Genomic DNA, 19,255 nt, shown 5'->3' on the forward strand with positions numbered 1-19,255 from the left:
CTTTATACAGTGCAGTAAATAAATGGCTCAGTTTTATGAGGTGGCAAGAATGCCCAACTTTTAATAAAGGTAGTGGGAATTAAGGTACTTGGTGCCCATAAATGTGCCCATAGTCTTTATATGTATTTATACACAAACATACTAGAGATGCTCAAACTTTCAGCCTGGTGGGCTAGATGAGGAATACAGGGCCAGTCCGCAAGCCAGATACCTTGCAAGATTGGCACCTGAATCAGGCCCAGCACTGCCCCAGTCCAGCCCCAGCACCCCGATATACAGTTTTTCACTATATCTGATCATCAATATATCAAGTGCTATCAAATACTATTTTAAAACCTAAATTCATCCAACACATTTGTATTTAAATATTTCTGCTATTTACAGATAAAATTCTTTGTATACCATTCCCTGGATACCAAAACTGAATCAGTAATTGCTGTTCATTCAAATCCAGTCACTGTCTGAATACAGTCATGAGTTTCTCTTTTTGTGCAATAGCAATATCTTTAAGGACTATTTTTTTTATTTGCCTGTAAAGCACCATGCACATCATTATCATATTTTGTCATATACGTAGGTTACTCTTATGAACTTATTTCTTTAGAAGGGAAAACAAAAACTGAAGTTAATGATAGTTATAGATGCATTGCAAATTCAGGATTCAACCATAAATTACAAGCCCAATCATGCAGGTACATGGGAGTTTTACTACTACTAACTTTGTGACAGCATTCAAATTGTGCTAATTACTTATCAAAGCAAATGGATTGTTCATACAAAGGCTTGTTTTCACAGACTAACCTAAGAGTAAATATTAATGTTTGAATCATATTTACTTTTACCAAATGTATATAAAAAGAAACAAACATAGGAACACTATTTTGACTTTCAGAGTTTAAATTTACTTACAAAGTACAGGCAAGTCTCCCACAGTAAATGCTCCTTCAATTATTTTTCTATCAGATAGCTCCATACCAGCATGATGATAAGCCACACCATATATTAGGAGATCTGAAAATGAAATACTATGAATTATCTTCACAAATTTACTCAAGCAAATGTTAAGTCCTGTGACTTAAAATGGTAAAATGACAATTTACCTCTTAGTTTGGAATCTTTTATTGAATTTGCAGACCTCTGTAATCTGTACAAGGGAGAGATAAAAATTATTAGTATTTTTTAAATCACACAGTTTACATATCAGACTTCCTCATTTATAAATAATATGTAATGATAAAAATATATTTTGTAAAGGCACCACTGACATGCTCTGGACTTCTGTACATTAAGTCAGTAAAACCTGAATTCAGTATGTAACTGCTCACCAGCTCCATCATATCAGACTACCTCCTCAACAACAGTCCTAAATCCTTACAGTGCCTCTACAAAGAAGTGTCCAGAAGTTCAGGAATAGAACTTCAGAACTCCCATTGCTCCCCCATTCATTTGTGAAAGTTTCTCTCCACTATTACTGAAAGTGAAGAGGAGCATCTGGTTTTGGATAAGTATTGTAGATTTGGATCTATTTATGCATAATATAAACAATATCTTCTTTAAGAAACGCCTGTTTGTAAATCTTAATATTTTTATCACATAAAAAGGATGTGGAAAATTTGAACTAATAGAAGAAAGTATCTATGGACATTATCTTGTACTTCCCCAAGTCCTATTCATGCCTTCAAAGAACACTTACTTCAATTAGAGTTTTGTCTGTTTCTTATTAATGAAGAGTGGTCTAGAAGAAGAAATGAGGACTACAACTGTTTGGTATAATATTTGAACTGTAGAAGGCAGAAATGCATTTAATTATTAATACCTAAAATTATGGATTAACTCAAGAGTTGTTTTAAAACGATTTAAGAATGGCTTATAAACTTTAATGTTAATACTGAAGTAAACACAAAGGTCCTGGTTCAACAAAGCATATAAGTATGTGCATATGTCCATCCCAGTTCAGGAAAACAGTTAATCATGTACTTAGGTTTCATTGATGTAAATGGGAATTAAACACCTATATCTAGATATGATGTCCTGAACTGAACCTTAATGAAAACATTTTGGATTCAATTAGACAAAAGAATGTTCTTATTGGTAAAAACAAATTATATATTAAATTGAAAATGTATCCCCAATAGTAGCGTAGAGTAGGGGTGGGCAATGTTTATGGGCAGGGTGACAAAAATACCTGCAACCTTGCCTTTAACATGTTGGAGTGCCAGGGACAGATGAGAGGGGAGCTGCGAGGGGCCCAATCTTTGTTGTGGCAGCCCAGCTCTGGTCCCTTCCTGAAGTGTGTGCGCCAAGCAAAATGCCTTCACATGCCAGACTTTGTCATTCTTGCCAGGGGATGTCTACCCCTGGCATAGAGAATACTTTGATATAACTCCCTGATGAAGTAAGTAATCATAAACAAAAATCTGGGCAGTGTTTACTAAGATACTTGATCCTGAAAAATTTAGGTATGTGTTTAATGCAACTTAGTGTGAACAGTCCAACAGGACCACATATGACATAGGACTATCACATGTGCAAATCTTTGCACTGAAAAAATTTAATGAATTTAATGTTAATGAAAGGCACCCAAAATATATTACTGCAGAATAATTTCCTTTATTTAGAAGAAACAAGCAAAGGTTGGATTTCCTGCAAGTGGATTATCTCCACTACCGAAAAAATCAACTGTCCTAGTAAAGGACTCTATAGCCATAGTCCATAGCCCCTAGTAAGATTTTTCAGAATCCTTTTTGTGATAATTATTTTATGACAAACAACTTTCTACCAGTAACTGTACTAATCCCCTCAACTTTCATTTCATAAGTAATAAGATTGGCTAGAATATCAGACACCGATTACTAACTTAAAACAAATATTTAAAATACCTTTGTCTCTGTTCTGTAGTCATTATGAATTTAGCATCTTTTGCAAAAACAGAAGCAGCTTGCTGTACTCCTTTCCTTGTGGCACAAAACTATAAATAAGAGAATACTTTCTGAATTAATTGTACTGTGAAACAAACACTTTTAAAACCAGTAAGAGAAAAACATACCACAAGTGCTGGTTTTTGTTCAGAGTATGTTTGTATAACGCTTGCTATTTTGTAGTTAAGAGTTAAGTCAAATTTAAATTCTGTTTGGTTGCCACTGCAGGGAAATCCAAGAACAACTTTGCAAAGCTTCACTGGTCGGTGATTCTCATCTATTTTCAAACATACAGCAGGCTTCTTACTATCTGTCAGCCATTCTGCAATCTTTGAAGAACAAGAAAGTATGTTAAAACAATGCTTGAAAATGATAGCTCTGCCATTAAGTATGCTGTGCTCTAACAATATAGATAATAGTGAACCGGTTAAATTCTTCTTGCCATTTCAAAAGTATTAACATTTTAAAATACATTTTGGGAGCATCTACATGTGACACTATGTCGCCGTAGCAACACGCCATGACGCCATAGCATCAGCAGTTACAAACTGTGACACTGCAGCTACATCACCATAGCAACATGCTCCCTCATTATAGTGCATTGCTATGGTGGCATAGCAACTAAAAATAACTGTATGACGTGCAGCGCGCAGTGCCGCCTGTTACTGTGCCATCATTTACTACTTCCTTTTGAAAGTACTAAATGATGGCACAGTAACAAAGGCACCAAAGGAACACGTGTAGACATGCCCATTTTGTAATTAAAAAAGGCAAATTCAGTTTTAAATCGGACAGGTATAATTAAGATCAAAATCTATCCACAACCTAGTAAGACTTGTGCTTACAACCAAATACACTGATAAAAATACAGAATTGTAGTATTTTGTTAATTTTAGACTAAAACTTCTGTATGGCTGTATCATAAATTATATTTGTTTTCATCAAAATAGTAACCATCAGCCAACAGTTCAGAAATGATAGCTTTATGTAAGAACTCACTTAAAGTAGAATTTACAACTTCTTTTGACTTTTATTTATCCAAACTTTCAGGATACTGAAATGAACTGAAGAAACAAAAGAAGCTGTTTTACTTATATTACAGTAACTGAGGTTCTTGGAGATACTGTGGTTACTACAAATCATATCATAGGTGTATATACACCTCATATGCATAAGACCTAACAGCTTCCAACAAAAATGCACACGTACCCTGAAACTGCACATGCTCCTGAATTAGGGCATCAAGGGCAGATCCACTTCCAAGAACCAGAGTTACTGTAGGATAGGGTAACCATTTTATTCTTTGAGCATGTCAGGGAGGACTCCACTATAAAGGAATTCCTATCAGCATCCACGCCCAATACAGTAAAATTGAGGAACCATCATTGATCAAACAGACACTTCCCTTCTAAACTGGAATATGTGGATTGCCACATTCAGTTCATGACATCTAGCATATCAGCTGGTTACTTCTTCTGGCTGCCTTGCAAGCTGCAAAGACATTGCTGAAGCAGGATGTTACTTACGCTTTAAACCAGGGGCAGGCAATTATTTGGGCCCATGGGCCACATAGGCAGTTTTGGGGAGCTGTCGTGGGCTGATCAGTACCCTTTTCTCCCCACCACCCTGGCAACAGCCTGGAGCACCTGCACCCTGTGACTCCTCACCACCACCAGTCCATGGCAGCAGTTGAGCACAGAGCCCTGCTGTGTAAGGCCTCAGTCTCATGGGGAGTGGTGGGGACCTGCATGCACAGCCCCAGTCCCGATCCACCCATACCTGCTCTGGACCTGGGCCTGCCCCAGCCAAAGTGGACCAGCTGGACCCAGACACGCAGCCCTGACCCTGGCCCACCCCGTTCCTACTCTGGACTGGTTTGCCCATGATAAGCAGCACTGACAACCAGTCAGAAACTGCTGCTGGGCATGGGGGAAAAATGGCCACCTCCACCTTGCAGCTGCCAGGCCATTTGTGCTGCAGCTGCCCAGAGCCCGCACCCAGGCTGCTCTGTAGCTCCCCTCCACTGCCACCACTGCCCCGCTGGGCAGCCCAAAGGTAGTGCTGGTAGTGGTGGCAGAGGAGCTGCAGGGCAGCCCAGGGGTGGCAAGCAGCAAGGGGGAGGCAGCCACTTTTCCCTAGCAGCCAGCAGCAGCTTCTGCCCTGCTACCACCACCCATCTTGGGCAGATGGGTTTAGAGTGGGCGTGGATTGGGCCAGAGTTGGGGCTGTGCACACTGGTCCTGGTTGGTATGCTTTAGCTGGGGCAGGTACAGGGTAGGTGCAGGGAGGGCCAGTGCCATGGCTGTGCACATGGGTCCCCGCCAGTCCTCATGGAGCTGAGGCTGGAGTCCAGCTGCAGAGCTGCCCCAGCCCTGTTGTGCGCCCAGGGCGGTGGGACACACCATGGGTTGGATGGTGCCTGGGCCAAACGGGACCTACCATAGGCCAGACAAAGTCCCTCCATGGCCCAAATCTGGTCCCTAGGCAATATTTTGCCCACTCTTGTTTTAATTGCAAGGTACAAGTAGGGCTTGCTAGCCAGCTGATAACTGGATCACACCCATTTAAGTCTTTGGAATGAGAATGTTTGACTTCTCAGTACACTGAATAGGCCACAAAAATATCAGAAGGGTATCTGAAGTGCTTTATTTGGGCTAAGTAGTAAAGTAGGGCTTTGAAGATGTCTAAAGTCTATCACGTCTTTTTTCTCAATGAGGAGCATGGTTTCAGGAAGATTTTTGAAGTGACTGATTGAGTCAGAATTCTGAGACCATGTTGGGAATGAATTTAAGATGCAGTTTCATCACTTTGTACTTGTGATATAATGGTTACAGTTGCATTATAAGGCTTATGGATCTAAGTTCTTCCATAGGGGCTTAGATCTTTTCAACGCTGAGTTAAAGTGATGGCTATAACAGAGACTCGGGCAAGAGCCCTGTTACTTAGACAAGGTTGGGTCAGGTTGACCTGACGATGAACCCTGCCAGGTGGAAGGGATTGTACACCTGGGAAAAAAACAGGAGATTAGCCTGTCATACGAAGCATAAAAATGGCAGCAGTGAAAAGACTTTTGTCTTCAGGCACCAGAAGGAGCAAGGAGCGGCGGCGCTCTGCAGAAAAGGCAAAGGAGACTTGCCGTGGAGAGGAATAAAACTCCAAGGAGAGTGGAACTCCCAAAGTGTATGGCAAGTCAGTGCCAACAAGGTTTACTTTACCAGGAACCTGGTTGAATTGGTGGGCAGGAGGAGTTGTGACGCCGGATGGCGAATCCCCGAGATGCGGCAGGACAGCAGCAAAGAGGCTTGTACTTCCGGTGGCTCCCATGGTGCCAGTGAGTGCAGGGGGAGTCTGAAAGGCTGGGTGGTGGACTCCTGAGAGGTGCGGCAAAACGGGCTTGCCTTGCCAGTGACTCCTGTGGAGCCGGTGAGTATGGTGGAGGGGAAGCCTGAAACACCGAGCAATGACTTCCCCAGGAAAGTTCAGGAGGAAAGATTGTGCCCTCACTGAAGGGGACTGGGGTTGACCCCAAGACTGGCTCCCAGTGGGACCATGGAAACCAGGAGCGGAAAATATGTTTGGGAGAGAGAGAATGGCCAGAGACTGCCCCTGGACCACACACACACACAGAATGAGTGAAGTGGAGGGAGTGTACCGCTAATGAGGTAATTGGCGGTGGAGAGTTTCTACCCTGCGCATACAAAGTAACTAATTCGAAGAGGTTCTGATTGAAACACTAACTACTTTGCCAATGAAGCAATTGGCAAGAACATAGTCATTTTCGCACTGTTAACCCTTACAATAAAACTTACACTGTGAGCAATTAACATCAAAGTGGCATTATTTTGTCCAAGAATAACTAAGACCTTAACCTCCTTTCTTTTTCCTATTCATCCAAGTCATGGCAGGTGAGTATAAAGGAGAGTCAAGGATAAGATTGCCCATCCCACTCACAATGGCAACTAGAATGACCTCTAGAATGACCCCTTGGTAGTAAAATGGTATAAAGCAGTGGTTCTCAAATTCTGTTGTACCAGGACCTATTTGTAAACAATGATGGCCAGTCCCAACCCAATAAATAGTTTAAATAGAAAACAGCCCCTCCAGCCCTGCCAGTGCCCCTCACTCCCAACCCACAGCCCCCCACCTGTCTAGCCCTGCTAGTGCCTCTCATTCCTGGCCTGCTGCCCTCAACCCCCAGCCCCCAGCATATGAGGAAAAGAGTGGATATGCAAGAAAGGGGTGAGTGTGGGGCATGTGACCCCCCCAGATTTGTGCATCCACAGTGGGCACAGGGCTGCAGACTGGCTGGACTGGCACAGGCAGAAGCTGCCTTCACAGCCCAGTGGGAGGGCTTCAGAGTGGGAGAGCAAAGCATAGAGGCAAGACTCATTGCTACCACTGTCACCAGAAGCTCTGTGCCAGCCATGTTGCCAGCAGTGTGAGTAGCAACAGATGCGGGCAGGGAGGAAAGGGCCCATGCTGCCCTCACCTTTTGCAGCCAGCTGCTTGTGCACCATGCTGCAGCTCTTCCCCACCACCATGGCCTACTTGCCGCTCCCCTCAGGCCACGGCTCTACCCTGGTGAGGAGGTAGGGTGGTAGGCAGTATTACCTGTGCCCCACACCCCCTTACACATTGTCTATGTCCGCCCCCCCGCCCCCCTAATAAACTTACCTGAGGGGAGCTGCAGGAGCTGCTCTTCACGCTGCCAGGCTGCCACATGCATGTGCGTGCATGCACGTACACATGGTGCCCCCTGCCTGACTGCCCTCCTCCCGCTCCCCCCAGCTCCAAGCAGACCCTTGCAGGCTAGGACTCTGCCAGCCTGCAAGGGGGAACCCACGGTTTCCCACACTTTTCACCTGTAAAAGAGAATCCATTTGTAAAGATTGTTGATCCATTTTTTAAAGTTTGTTTGCAACCTTTTCATATATTCTTGTGACCCACTTTTGGGTCAGAACCCTCAGGTTGAGAAATGCTGGTATAAAGAACATTCTGACAGAGAATTGAAAGGAGGCTCCATGAGTTGCAGGAAGACCACATTAGGGTCCTAGATGAGAGAGAAATTAATGACAGAGAACTAGGTGTGACGATGACCTCTGATTAATTTTGACAGTGTAGGGTATGAGAAAACTGAGATCTGACTGGAATATAATATAGTGATATTCCTGCCAGGTGGACTCCAAGGTTAAGTGCCAATCCCACCTGTTGCAGGAACAAAAATACAGTCTAGAATAGTTGGAATCAGAGACTCCACCAAATTCATGTTGTTTTCAGCTGCCCATAAGGCAAAATCTTTTCTATTATGTATAGAAGATCTTCTGGTAGAAGCATTCCTGTTTTTAACAATGAGCTTTTGAACTTGTTGAAAAGACTTTTCTGTTAGTGTTTTTCCTCCAGCCATTATCCAGGCTATCTGCAGGAAGATGGGAAGGCTATGCAGAAGTTAACATTATAGAAATGGAATACTCAGTGCATATATATCCTAGAGAGACAGCCAGCCAAAAGAATTTTGCTTCACATGCATAAAGCACATGAGGAACTACAGTGGGATCCATATCATTACTTAAATTTCGGCCTCTACAACTGACCTCAAACGAGCAACGACTACTTAAATCATATTTTTTAAAGAATATAATTAAAAATGTATTCTTACATCTTCAGCATTCGGGATTGTTGCAGAAACAGCCACAAATCTCATGGAAGGAAATGTGTTGGGATTCTCTGAGTTACGTGAAACAGAAGATTGTACAGTTTTCATCCGACTGACTACCACCTCGAGTGTTGCACCCCGGCTTTCATCTTTCACAACATGTACCTATTAAAAACATTGTAGAATAAGATCACCTGTTTCTTCCATTTATCTATAAATATATTAAAATAAATTTCTGACATTCTGTTCTACTTTCTAAAAGGTTTCCTTTTATCTTCAAGGAAAAAAACAAGTAATAAAAATCTTTTTTTTTACCTCATCGATGAGGAACAATCGTACCAGCTGGACTAAAGAGTTGTCTCTCCATTTTCTAGTCATACTATCCCATTTTTCCTAGTGAAAAAAAAATTATGAACAGCTGAAAGATATTTTAAGGCAACAGATGCCCAAAGCAGTGGTGCAGACAGCCCCTTAATGTGACCAAAATCTTTTCATAAAATCAGTAAAGTTCTTCTGAGCAAATGCAACAAATTTCATGTAGCATTTTATTACTATTGTTTACATATGACACTATTAGTATGTAAGCCAATAAACAGACCTTAAAGTGTTTCTAAGTTACTGATTGTCACAAAACAAAGTTCAAGGCAACATACAAAAAGCTAGTAGTTTTAATTTTAACTTTCAAAATTAAAAAAAAACCAAAAAAACAGAAGGAATAGCAAGTTACATATGGAACCTACTGGTGTGGTCATAATAATATGAGCATGTTGTATTTCAAATAAATCATCCACCACTGTATCTCCTGTCAGTTCCTTACAGCTAAGCCCAATAGGTCCAAATTTTTCTTTCCAATCATCAAATCGTTGACTACACAGAGCTTTTATGGGTGCCACTAAAAAAAAAACAAAATTGAGAAAAGCAAAGGACTTTTTTTTGTTACTCTTCAATTGTATTGTTTAAAATGCTAAACAAGGCAGCTGCTTCAAAGTTTTTTTAACTTAATTCTTCAGATTTCAACTTTGCTCATTAAAGAAAAAAACAATTTTGACCTGTAGGCCATAGTTTCTCCATTCCCCATTCAGCAAATGGAATCTGAATACTTGAACATTCCTCTGTCAGACATCTCCCTCTATGAATACTCTTTGTGCCTTCACATAATCTTCAGTTGTTTCTGGTTCCCACAGGAACCTACAGATGATAGGACCGGGCAATAACTTTCTCCCACAATCACAAGAAAACACAGAAAAAGTACACTTCTTGATTGGTAGACTTTCACAAGCTTCAGGTCACTTTCTGTCAATTCTGACAAAGCCAGTCCCTTTAACAGTACAAGAAGTCATAACCATAAATTCAAGTGCTTGTTTCCCATCTGCTGAGAGGAATTATAGTACAAATATCTGACAGGTTTTCTTTGCTTACAATACATAGATTTCATATCTAAACTAACTTAGTAACTTTTGTAAAACAAAGGCCAACCATGTGTAAGAATGACAAATATATTCAATTATGTCAAGCTTTATAGTGGTATCAAAATATGGACACATTAAAACTAGCATGAAATCACCCATCTCACTTGATATGCAAGAGGATATTAATTCCATTCTCCAGAAACAAAAACCCCAAGATGACAACAATATGTATGTGACTGCTCTCTGTTACACCAATTATATTTTATTAATTTACAAACTCTACATTTTGGGGTATGTCTCCTTTGACTACTGAATGTCTTTGTAGCAGGGACTGTCTATTTGTGTACAGACAGAGCCTAGTATAACAGGGCCTCAATCTCAGTTATGCAATGTAAGTTTTAAACAACAGTACAAGTGAAACTCATTCACAGCAATAACTGGTAAGACCAATACCCTTCTTACAAGCAACATTTTGGGGAACAATTTCTGTCCTTTGTATTCAGAGAAGACTACCTACAATAAAAACAGCCAGTAGGAACAACATAGCACTGAGGTGCCTTCGTGTTTCTACTAATAAGCATTAACTGTAATAACTATTATGGCAATACAATAAACAGTGATAAATCCTGAAAGAGTCTTACAAAGTAAATGTTGTCTTTATGTATTTGACTTCAAGCTTATTAAAAGAAGCCAATAAATGTGTGTAACGAAATGCAAAGGACGAAATAATTTTCTATCACTGCCACTAAAACTGAATTATGTAAACTTAGTCTAATACTTACTATATACAATTTTAATATTTAACCAAGGCATTGGCACTTCCATTAGTAGCCTGGTAATAGCTAGTTCAAACATTACAGTTTTTCCAGAGCCAGTTGGAGCACAAATCACAAAATTCCTATCTGTGTAAAGAAGCTAGGAAAGAATTACAAAAAAAAAGATATTTAAATATACCTATTCATGCATTCTGACAGAACTATTCAAGAAGAAATGCACAAAAGGGATTATTATTAAAATGATATATGCAATAGTGAATGACAGCTGGTATGACGGTATGAATTTTCTAAAGACTAGATACTTTGTATTAGATATGAACTTTAAATAATGGCAAAAGAGCAATCAAGAAAGAATGCATTTCCCTATGCCCATCTGCCACAGAAGCATTTATAAAAGAGGTACTGTACATCTCGTGATTGCACAGTGATGTCTACATTGTCGTCATAAACACAAAAATGCCAGTCTCTAGTCTTAGATGACAGATTTACACAAAAATGCTAGTCTCTAGTCTTAGATGACAGATGAACCATTGTCAATATCCAACTACTATTAAACACAGGCTCATTATAAAGATGTATTGACTGTTCTGTAACAAAAACTTCAAAGACATTCCAGTAGTTGTCTTTTTGTAATTTATGTATCTACAGATACTAATACTGGTAATAAAATCATAAGCAGAATTCTGAGTTTTCAGCAACTTTATTTTGTAACTGAATCATTTTAGGTACCTTGTGAACCACCTGAAGATTAATGGGTGTTATATAAAATCCTAGTGCCTTAAATCACAGTTCTGTTTGTAAAATAATGATAGGGTATAGCTACAAGCAAGATTTTTTTCATTCTTTCATGAAAATCAAAGATTACTTTTCATACATAAATTAAATAAACTTAGAATTAATCAATATAGTTTCCTTACTGAAACAGTGGACTGGTATGCAGAAAATAAATGTACAAGATAGAAAAGAGAACAAAAAGAGAGGAAGCATCATAAACATATGAAAACTATTCATCCATATATGGAGGGATTTTAAAGACATACAAGTTGGGCTGTAACTTTAATTTTCCCAAACACTCAGTTTCTCTGTGGAAAATGTTATTTAATGGGTATGAGGCCAAAACAGAATTTCCTAAGACTCCAATTCCGTTTAAAGGACAGGACTTAAATGCTATGCTGAATCAGGGTCTGCTATCTCTAATACATACACCTATGCTTGCTCTAGCCCCCAGGAATACCAAATAGTATTCCGCAAATGGAAGGACTGTTGCTTCAAAACGGAGATTTAAATTTTGGGGAATAAAAGAATGGGAACATATTGGGGGAAAAATAAAGGGTAAGAAAGCCTTTTCCAAAAAAGACTGGACTTTCCTGTAATGTAACCATGTTATTCAATTGCCAAAATTTGATTCTTACACTTGCTGTGGAAAAGCTTTTTATTTTCAACTACAAGTGAACGTGTTTTCTGAATCACAATTAACATAAATATTTATTGAAATAAGTACACCCAAATGTGTAAAAGTGCTTATTTCATCCTGAACCATTCTCTAGATAAATTTCATTACTATTTTCCTCATTTGTCCCTGAAAGTTATAGTCCTTAGATAGTGTACCTCATTTGCCACTTCTGTGTATTACTTACATTTAAATTAAATGCTTAATTTAAATGCTTTATGTACTACTTGCTAATACAATTAAATAAGAGTCCATACTTACATCATCCAAAGCCTTGGATTGTATGTAGTTAAAATATGGAAAATCCTTGAAAATATTTCTAAATGGAGAAGCTAAACATCGTCAAATAACTCAGTTAAGAATGTAATACAGATCCTTATTTTACCTTAGAACTATAGCAAATACATTTATACCTAAATAAGGATTGTTCACAGATACAGATTTATCAGACAATTCTCAAAAATTAACTTATTACATGATTTGATGGTTTCAGTTCAGTTCCTTATGGACAGTAGTCCATCTCAAGATGCTTTAATTAAGGTCTCTAATGGTAGTCTCAAGAGATGCCAAGCAGCAGATATGGAGACTAAACAAAACACTTAATTGGTCCCCCTGAAGCACAAATGAAGTTATCTTCTATTCCACAGAACAGGTCTAATAGGGCAGACTGGAGTACTGCCTGTACTATACCTATTCTGACAACACAAAAAACTTCAGATTCAAAGAGGGCTAAATGCCAATAAACATTTTAAAAATAATGTTTTAAAACTTCTGCTTTGCTATTTCATTTGCTGTTGTAACAAACAAACGAAATGGTCATACTAGGACTTTTCTTCCAATGAAAAGAAAACACCAAGTTACGTGCAAGGCTAATTAAGACTTCACAAAAGGTATGTACCACTGAGTGTGCACTTGCAATAACGAGGACCAAGATTTGCAAAATTAAGTGCCTCTGTTCAGGACAGACATACTGCAAGATTAGTACAAAGTAATTTACCCTGGACTTCAGCAAGTAACACAACCAGCTTTTTCAAGCTATCCAAAGTAGGTGCTAACACATTTGGCAACTAGGTGGCAGAGGAGTCAGTCTGTATTGCACAAATGGGCTATCCCAAAAGTGAAACTCAGTAGGGGAGCAAACAAGGGGACATAACTCCTATATAGCTAATTCTTCACTTGCTGACTCAGTGCATCATGTGTATGCCCCATTTTTACTATGGAATAAAGTTATTTTATTCTGCTGCGAAAGTGTTGTAGGTCTCCAAGTAGGTCACTAAACAATCAGCTTGTTTTAAATGTACTTGATGACCTAGCAACATTCATTAACATCTCTGGAGCTACAGAATGGTCCCTGTTTTGGAAAACCAAGTCACATACTTAGTTGGATTTAGGAAAACCAGGTCACACACTTAAATATGAATTTAGGAATGTAATTTTCGCTATTCATTTCTCAAAATGTTTAACCTAGCAGCATGACAAAATACTATAGATCCAAAGCATAAGAAGAACAAAAGTTTGGTAAAAACAGAAGGCTAGGTAAGTATAGTATGGATTTCAGGGTAGAAAGGGGAGCAAGCCTGTTAAAATATGTTTAGAGTAAATTTTTGGGGGGGAATATATTGTATCCACATGGTGATGTAAGTATTGAATCAAATGAAGTTTGAATAACTTGTTTTTACTTAAAGAGTGTGACAAAAAATGAGGTTCGTGTGACAAAAAATGAGGTTTAGGTTTCTGATGAATCTAAATGCTAATTTACATTAGCTGTTTTTGAAATACATATATTTCAACTAGGTAAATATTTTCACTTTGACATTTTAAATCTATTGTGTTTATTAACAAATGATTCTATGAAGATAAAAATGTGAATACATGAAAAAGAATAAATTTGCTTAGATAATGGATAATCAACTATGTTTATTTGTCCTATTTCACTGTTTTGGATGCCACACATGTAAGTTATTTCATAATTTGATTCATAGCTTATTATGAAACAAAAGCTATACAATAAATTGTATTGACTCCCATGGGCAAAATGAAACTAAACGGGATATTTTAAATGATAATTTATTTTGTAAATGTAAAATAGTTATAATAAATATAACTGTAACAATAAAAATAAATATGTAAAAGATACGGATTTCTGTAACAGCTCTCAGGACCTCCATTTTTTTTGCTACAGCTCCTTAAAAAAGCAACAACATTATTAAAAATAGGTATCAATGTTTTCTAACAATATCCTTCAAAATACCATTATACAATCATGCTTATCACACCAGCTTATAACTCAGCATGGCGGTGATATGGGAGGATTTGACAGCTCTGGTTGGAGTACCCCAGCAACTGATTTTGTACAAAGAGAGGCTAATACCACCACCACTTCCAATACCTCTGAACAAAAAGTTTTATATTATATAAACAAAGAAAAACAGAGCTGGAAAGGACCTCTGGAGGTCATCTAGTTCAAACCCTGCTCAAGGCAGAACTACCCTAAAAACGAACCTAAGTGCCATACTGGGTCAGACCATCCATCTAGCACAGTATCCTGTCTCTAACAGTAGGAGAAATAGATATTATGGAGGGACAGCCTTGAAACAAATACATCTGAAGTGATCTGTCCCCTGTTTGATACCCTCCCTGTAATCCACCATCATTGGTTAAGGAAATCCTTGTCTACACCATCCCAGCCAGGTGATTGTCTAACATACTGGTATTCCCTAAATGATGTAATCTCCAGTGATGGAGATTATATAATTATAATAAACCTGTATGTTTAATCTGAGTTAGATGAAGCTTGCTAATGACTACTTCATTAGAGGTAGTCCTGTCAGACCAACCTGGTGGCCTTCTATGACCAGGTCACAAAATCCTTAGACGTAGGGGTAGCAGTGGAAGTAGTCTTTCTGGACTTCAGGAAGACCTTCAACACTGTCTCTCACCTCATTCTCATTAAAAAACTAGGGGACTGTGGCGTCAACACCTACACAGTCAGATGGGTCACTAACTGGCTGGAGGGCTGCACCCAGAGAGTGGGTAGACAGGTCATTTTTGACCTGAAGGGATGTGGGCAATGGGGTTCCACAGGGCTCGGTCCTCGGGCCCGCATTGTTCATCATCTTCATCAGTGACTTGGACAAGGGGGCAAAAAGCACACTGTTCAAATTCGCAGACGACACTAAGATGTGGGGGGATGTGGGCACACTAGATGGGAAGAATAGGCTGCAATCGGACCTAGACAGGTTACAGGAGTGGGCGGATGAGAACAGGATGGGTTTCAACACTGACAAGTGCAAGGTGATGCACCTGGGGAGGAAGAACCAGCACCATACCTACAGGCTGGGGAAATATCTTCTTGTCAGTGCAGAGGCAGAAAAGGATCTTGGAGTCATCATTGATGCCAAAATGAACATGGGCCAACTGTGTGGGGACGCAGTCAGGAAGGCCAACCACACCTTGTCATGCATCCACAGATGCATCTCAAGCAGGTCCAAGGAGGTGATCCTCCCCCTCTATGAGAAACTGGTTAGGCCACAGTTGGAGTACTGCGTCCAGTTCCGGGCGCCGCACTTCAGGAGGGATGTGGACATGATGGAGAGGGTCCAGAGAAGGGCCACTCACATGATCAGGGGGCAGCAGGGCAGGCCCTATGAGGAAAGGCTACAAGACCTGAACCTGTTCAGCCTCCACAAGAGAAGGCTGAGGAGGGATCTAGTGGCCATTTACAAACTAGTCAGGCAGGACCAGCAGGCACTGGGAGAGTCCCTGTTCCCCCCAGCACTCCCAGGAGTGACAAGAAATAACGGTCACAAGCTGGCAGAGGGTAGATTTAGGCTAGATATCAGGAGGCACTACTTCACTGTCAGGGCAGCTAGGATCTGGAACCAACTTCCAAGAGAAGTGGTGCTGGCTCTTACCCTCAGGGTCTTTAAGAGGAGGCTGGATGATCACCTTGCTGGGGTCATTTGACCCCAGTACTTTTTCCTGCCATGGCAGGGGGTAGGACTTGATGATCTGCTTAGGTCCCTTCCAACCCTACCAACTATGAAGCTACTTCTTGACTTGGTGGTCTTTCTACTTCATCTTATGCAACAATTCGTAACATTTATTGTACATATGTTGAATCCTCCTTCGCATTAGAACATGAATATTCATCATATATCACATCAAAACAGCACAGAAAATATTCTTCTGAAATATTATGAAGACTAGTTATAATCACCTTCCACATTGAAGTCTCTGAAACATGAAGAAATGATTGTACTTTGACTCCTTTTCCATTTTCACAAGCAGAAAATACATCATTTACACTATGCAGATTGAAATCTGAATACTGAAGTACCTGCATACTATTATCTTTCTATAACACTTCTTTTTTAGTCTCTTTTACATTTTTAATTATCTTACAAGAAATGTCAGTTCCACTGCCATGAAGGAAATTATCTTTATGTTCTATATTTGCATATGTAAAATCAGTTGTTTTAAATAAGCTGAAAAAGATGTATTTACACAAAAATACTTGTTATTCTATATATCATATATTTCCCGATATTTTCAAAGAATATACATTTTGATACATATATTTTGTTTGTGGAAATCTAAGTACAAAAATTAAAATTGTCTTTTCTAGGCAAGCGCACATCTTACTTTACTTGATCCAACTGAAGTTCCACCTAGAAAAGTTCTTTTTATTTTTTAACTCACTTCACATAGGCAAACTATTAAACTCATCTTTGCTTCCATGCAGGAGAGATATTAGATCCTAACACTAGACTAACTGCTACACTGCACAACTGAAAAAATGAAGTTTAAAAGGCTGTGACAATTAGTAATAGCTTTGACATCAAAGAGGTGCTTCTATTTACGACCTCTCTTTTTAGGCAGCATTGAAATTGTGTAGAGGGTTTCTCTGGACAGTCTTGGCTCACTTGATCTCTGAACATGTAAATGGCATTCTGAGTCTTCTAGCTCTCTTTCAAATGGATGCATTTTAGCATCTAAGAATGCTTGTGCAACTCAGTACTTTCTCTAAAATAATAAAATAAACCCCATGCCTAACTTTTTTGTAGAAGCAGTTGAGCTCAGGGCAAATTTAATTACTGTACTAAAATACTGCCAAGAGGGAATATGTGTTTTTTCTTACATTCAAAGGAATCCCGACATTACTGCCTGGAGCTCTATTAAGTACTTTCACTTCAAGGATCAAAAACTCTGTATTTGACAAATGCATCTAAAATAATAATATGATTTTGATAGCTGATGAATTATGATGATTGACTTAAAACACATACCTTTTTCTGAAAGTTGAGTTGGTACTTTCATCATCTTCTGGAAAATTAATTAATTTTCTCGTTTCTGAAATATTTCTATCAGGTTGTTGACAAGGCCTGATTTCATTTTTATATTTTTCATGGTCAGAATATGGAAATGATGAAACAACTTCCAGACTTTCATGTTGCAAATGACTTTTATCTCCTTTTCCTAAACTTAACTCAAGTACTTCTTGCTTGTTAGAGGTCAAGTCAAAAGGAATTTGTGCTGAAATTTTGTAAGTTTCTTTTTTAATAGTTCTCATAAAATGGGGTCTAATCTGCTGTGATATATCAACATAACCCATCAAATATCTGATAAAATATTTGATCAGATCATTACATCTCTATGTAAAATGGGATCAATTTAATATATATTATACATATTAGAAGTACTTTTCTATTACTCTCTCAATGTCTATCCTATGGATCAGAGGTTATCAAACTGTGGTCCACGGACCACCACTGACCCACAAGCTCCATTCAGGTGGTCCACAGAAAGGTTGCAAAACAATCAAGAATATCTGTACTTGTAAGGTAAGACTACTAATATTAAAATATGAGTTGTGTGCTTTGATTTGCAGAACAAAGACGTTTAAGTGTTCCGCCAAGACCCTTAGCAATTTTCAAGTGCTCCGTGAAAAAAAAAGTTTGAGACCCACTGCTATGCATCACAGAAGCATGAAAAAGTAGGGCTGCATGGGACTCCAGGAAATCATCTAGTTCAACCTTCTATTCAAGGTAGATGCATGCAGTCACCCAAAAGCTTCCCAAAAATCAGGTCAGTTGACACTCTGCAATATGAAGCAGAGATGATCATATATATTCCGAACTTACACAGGTGAAAAAGATTGCTCTCAAGTCATTTCCCACTTGTCACAAAGACAACTGAAACTTCATACATGAAAAACTTCACGATCTGCATGGAATAATGGCTATCTTTAGCAGGTTATCCTTCTCTTTGTAAAATCTACCCACCCTAGCAAACAAACAAAAGATACCAGGCTACTGAAAAAACTGGACAAACTGTAATGCAACTGGGGTCACAGCACTTCTATATTAACAGGCTTAGCTATTAATAAAAGCTCTCGAACTTGTAGTTTCTATATTACAGTGAATAGTAGTAGGTCACGGGCCCAATCACACCTCCAAAACTTGGAGGAAATTCTAGAAATGGGATGTTGTAGACCAGGGCTGTCCAAATTCTGAGTAGCCAAGAGGCTTGGGGGATGGGCTGCATACCACAGGTCACACGCCATTGTGCAGCACCATGCAGGCACGCCCAGTGCAGAGGCACCCCCCACTCCTTCACTGCATTATAGAATCATAGAAAGTTAGGGTTGGAATGGACCTCAGGAGGTCATCTAGTCCAACCCTGTGCTCAAAGCAGGACCAGCCTCAACTAGATCATCCCAGCCAAAGTTGCATGCCTCCGGAGGCTGGGGGGGGCACAGCGACTGCCTGCAGGCAGTGGTGGCAGTGGTGAGCGGGGAGCTCCCGCAGGCGGCCACAGCGGTGTTGCCAGGGGGGGGAGCGAGGGGGTGGTGAGCGGCGACTGCCCGCAGGCACCACCAGCAGCTGTGATGAGCGACCACCTGCAGATACCACCAGCAGTGTCAGCAGCAAGGGGAGAGTGGCAAGCAGCGACTGCCCGCAGGCACCACTGGCAGCATTGCCAGCACTTCTTTCAGGGGGTGCACACGCACCTGCATGCACCTCCTATGCATCACCAATGTCTGCCAC

The 19,255-nt window shown here is 39.7% G+C and overlaps 1 protein-coding gene across 3 annotated transcripts in view; it reads right to left on the reverse strand.

Annotated features, from left to right (window-relative positions):
- Nucleotides 1-19,255, reverse strand: part of HFM1 (HFM1, ATP dependent DNA helicase homolog) — an 89,277-nt gene that overhangs the window by 66,793 nt on the left and 3,229 nt on the right. For all 3 annotated transcript variants that reach the window (XM_019501591.1, XM_019501592.1, XM_019501590.1), the window contains exons 3-13: nt 16,426-17,741; nt 14,344-14,391; nt 12,468-12,538; nt 10,763-10,895; nt 9,312-9,463; nt 8,887-8,964; nt 8,575-8,736; nt 3,047-3,247; nt 2,880-2,968; nt 1,101-1,144; nt 910-1,011 (exon numbers count right to left, since the gene is read on the reverse strand). In XM_019501591.1, the coding sequence (XP_019357136.1) occupies nt 910-1,011; nt 1,101-1,144; nt 2,880-2,968; nt 3,047-3,247; nt 8,575-8,736; nt 8,887-8,964; nt 9,312-9,463; nt 10,763-10,895; nt 12,468-12,538; nt 14,344-14,374 (1,063 nt within the window). In that variant the 5' untranslated portion in view covers nt 14,375-14,391; nt 16,426-17,741. The remainder of the gene's footprint in view (nt 1-909; nt 1,012-1,100; nt 1,145-2,879; nt 2,969-3,046; nt 3,248-8,574; nt 8,737-8,886; nt 8,965-9,311; nt 9,464-10,762; nt 10,896-12,467; nt 12,539-14,343; nt 14,392-16,425; nt 17,742-19,255) is intronic.

The sequence above is a fragment of the Gavialis gangeticus genome, unplaced genomic scaffold, assembly GCF_001723915.1.
Source record: "Gavialis gangeticus isolate Ggan-Ray unplaced genomic scaffold, GavGan_comp1, whole genome shotgun sequence".
Classification (NCBI taxonomy): domain Eukaryota; kingdom Metazoa; phylum Chordata; order Crocodylia; family Gavialidae; genus Gavialis; species Gavialis gangeticus.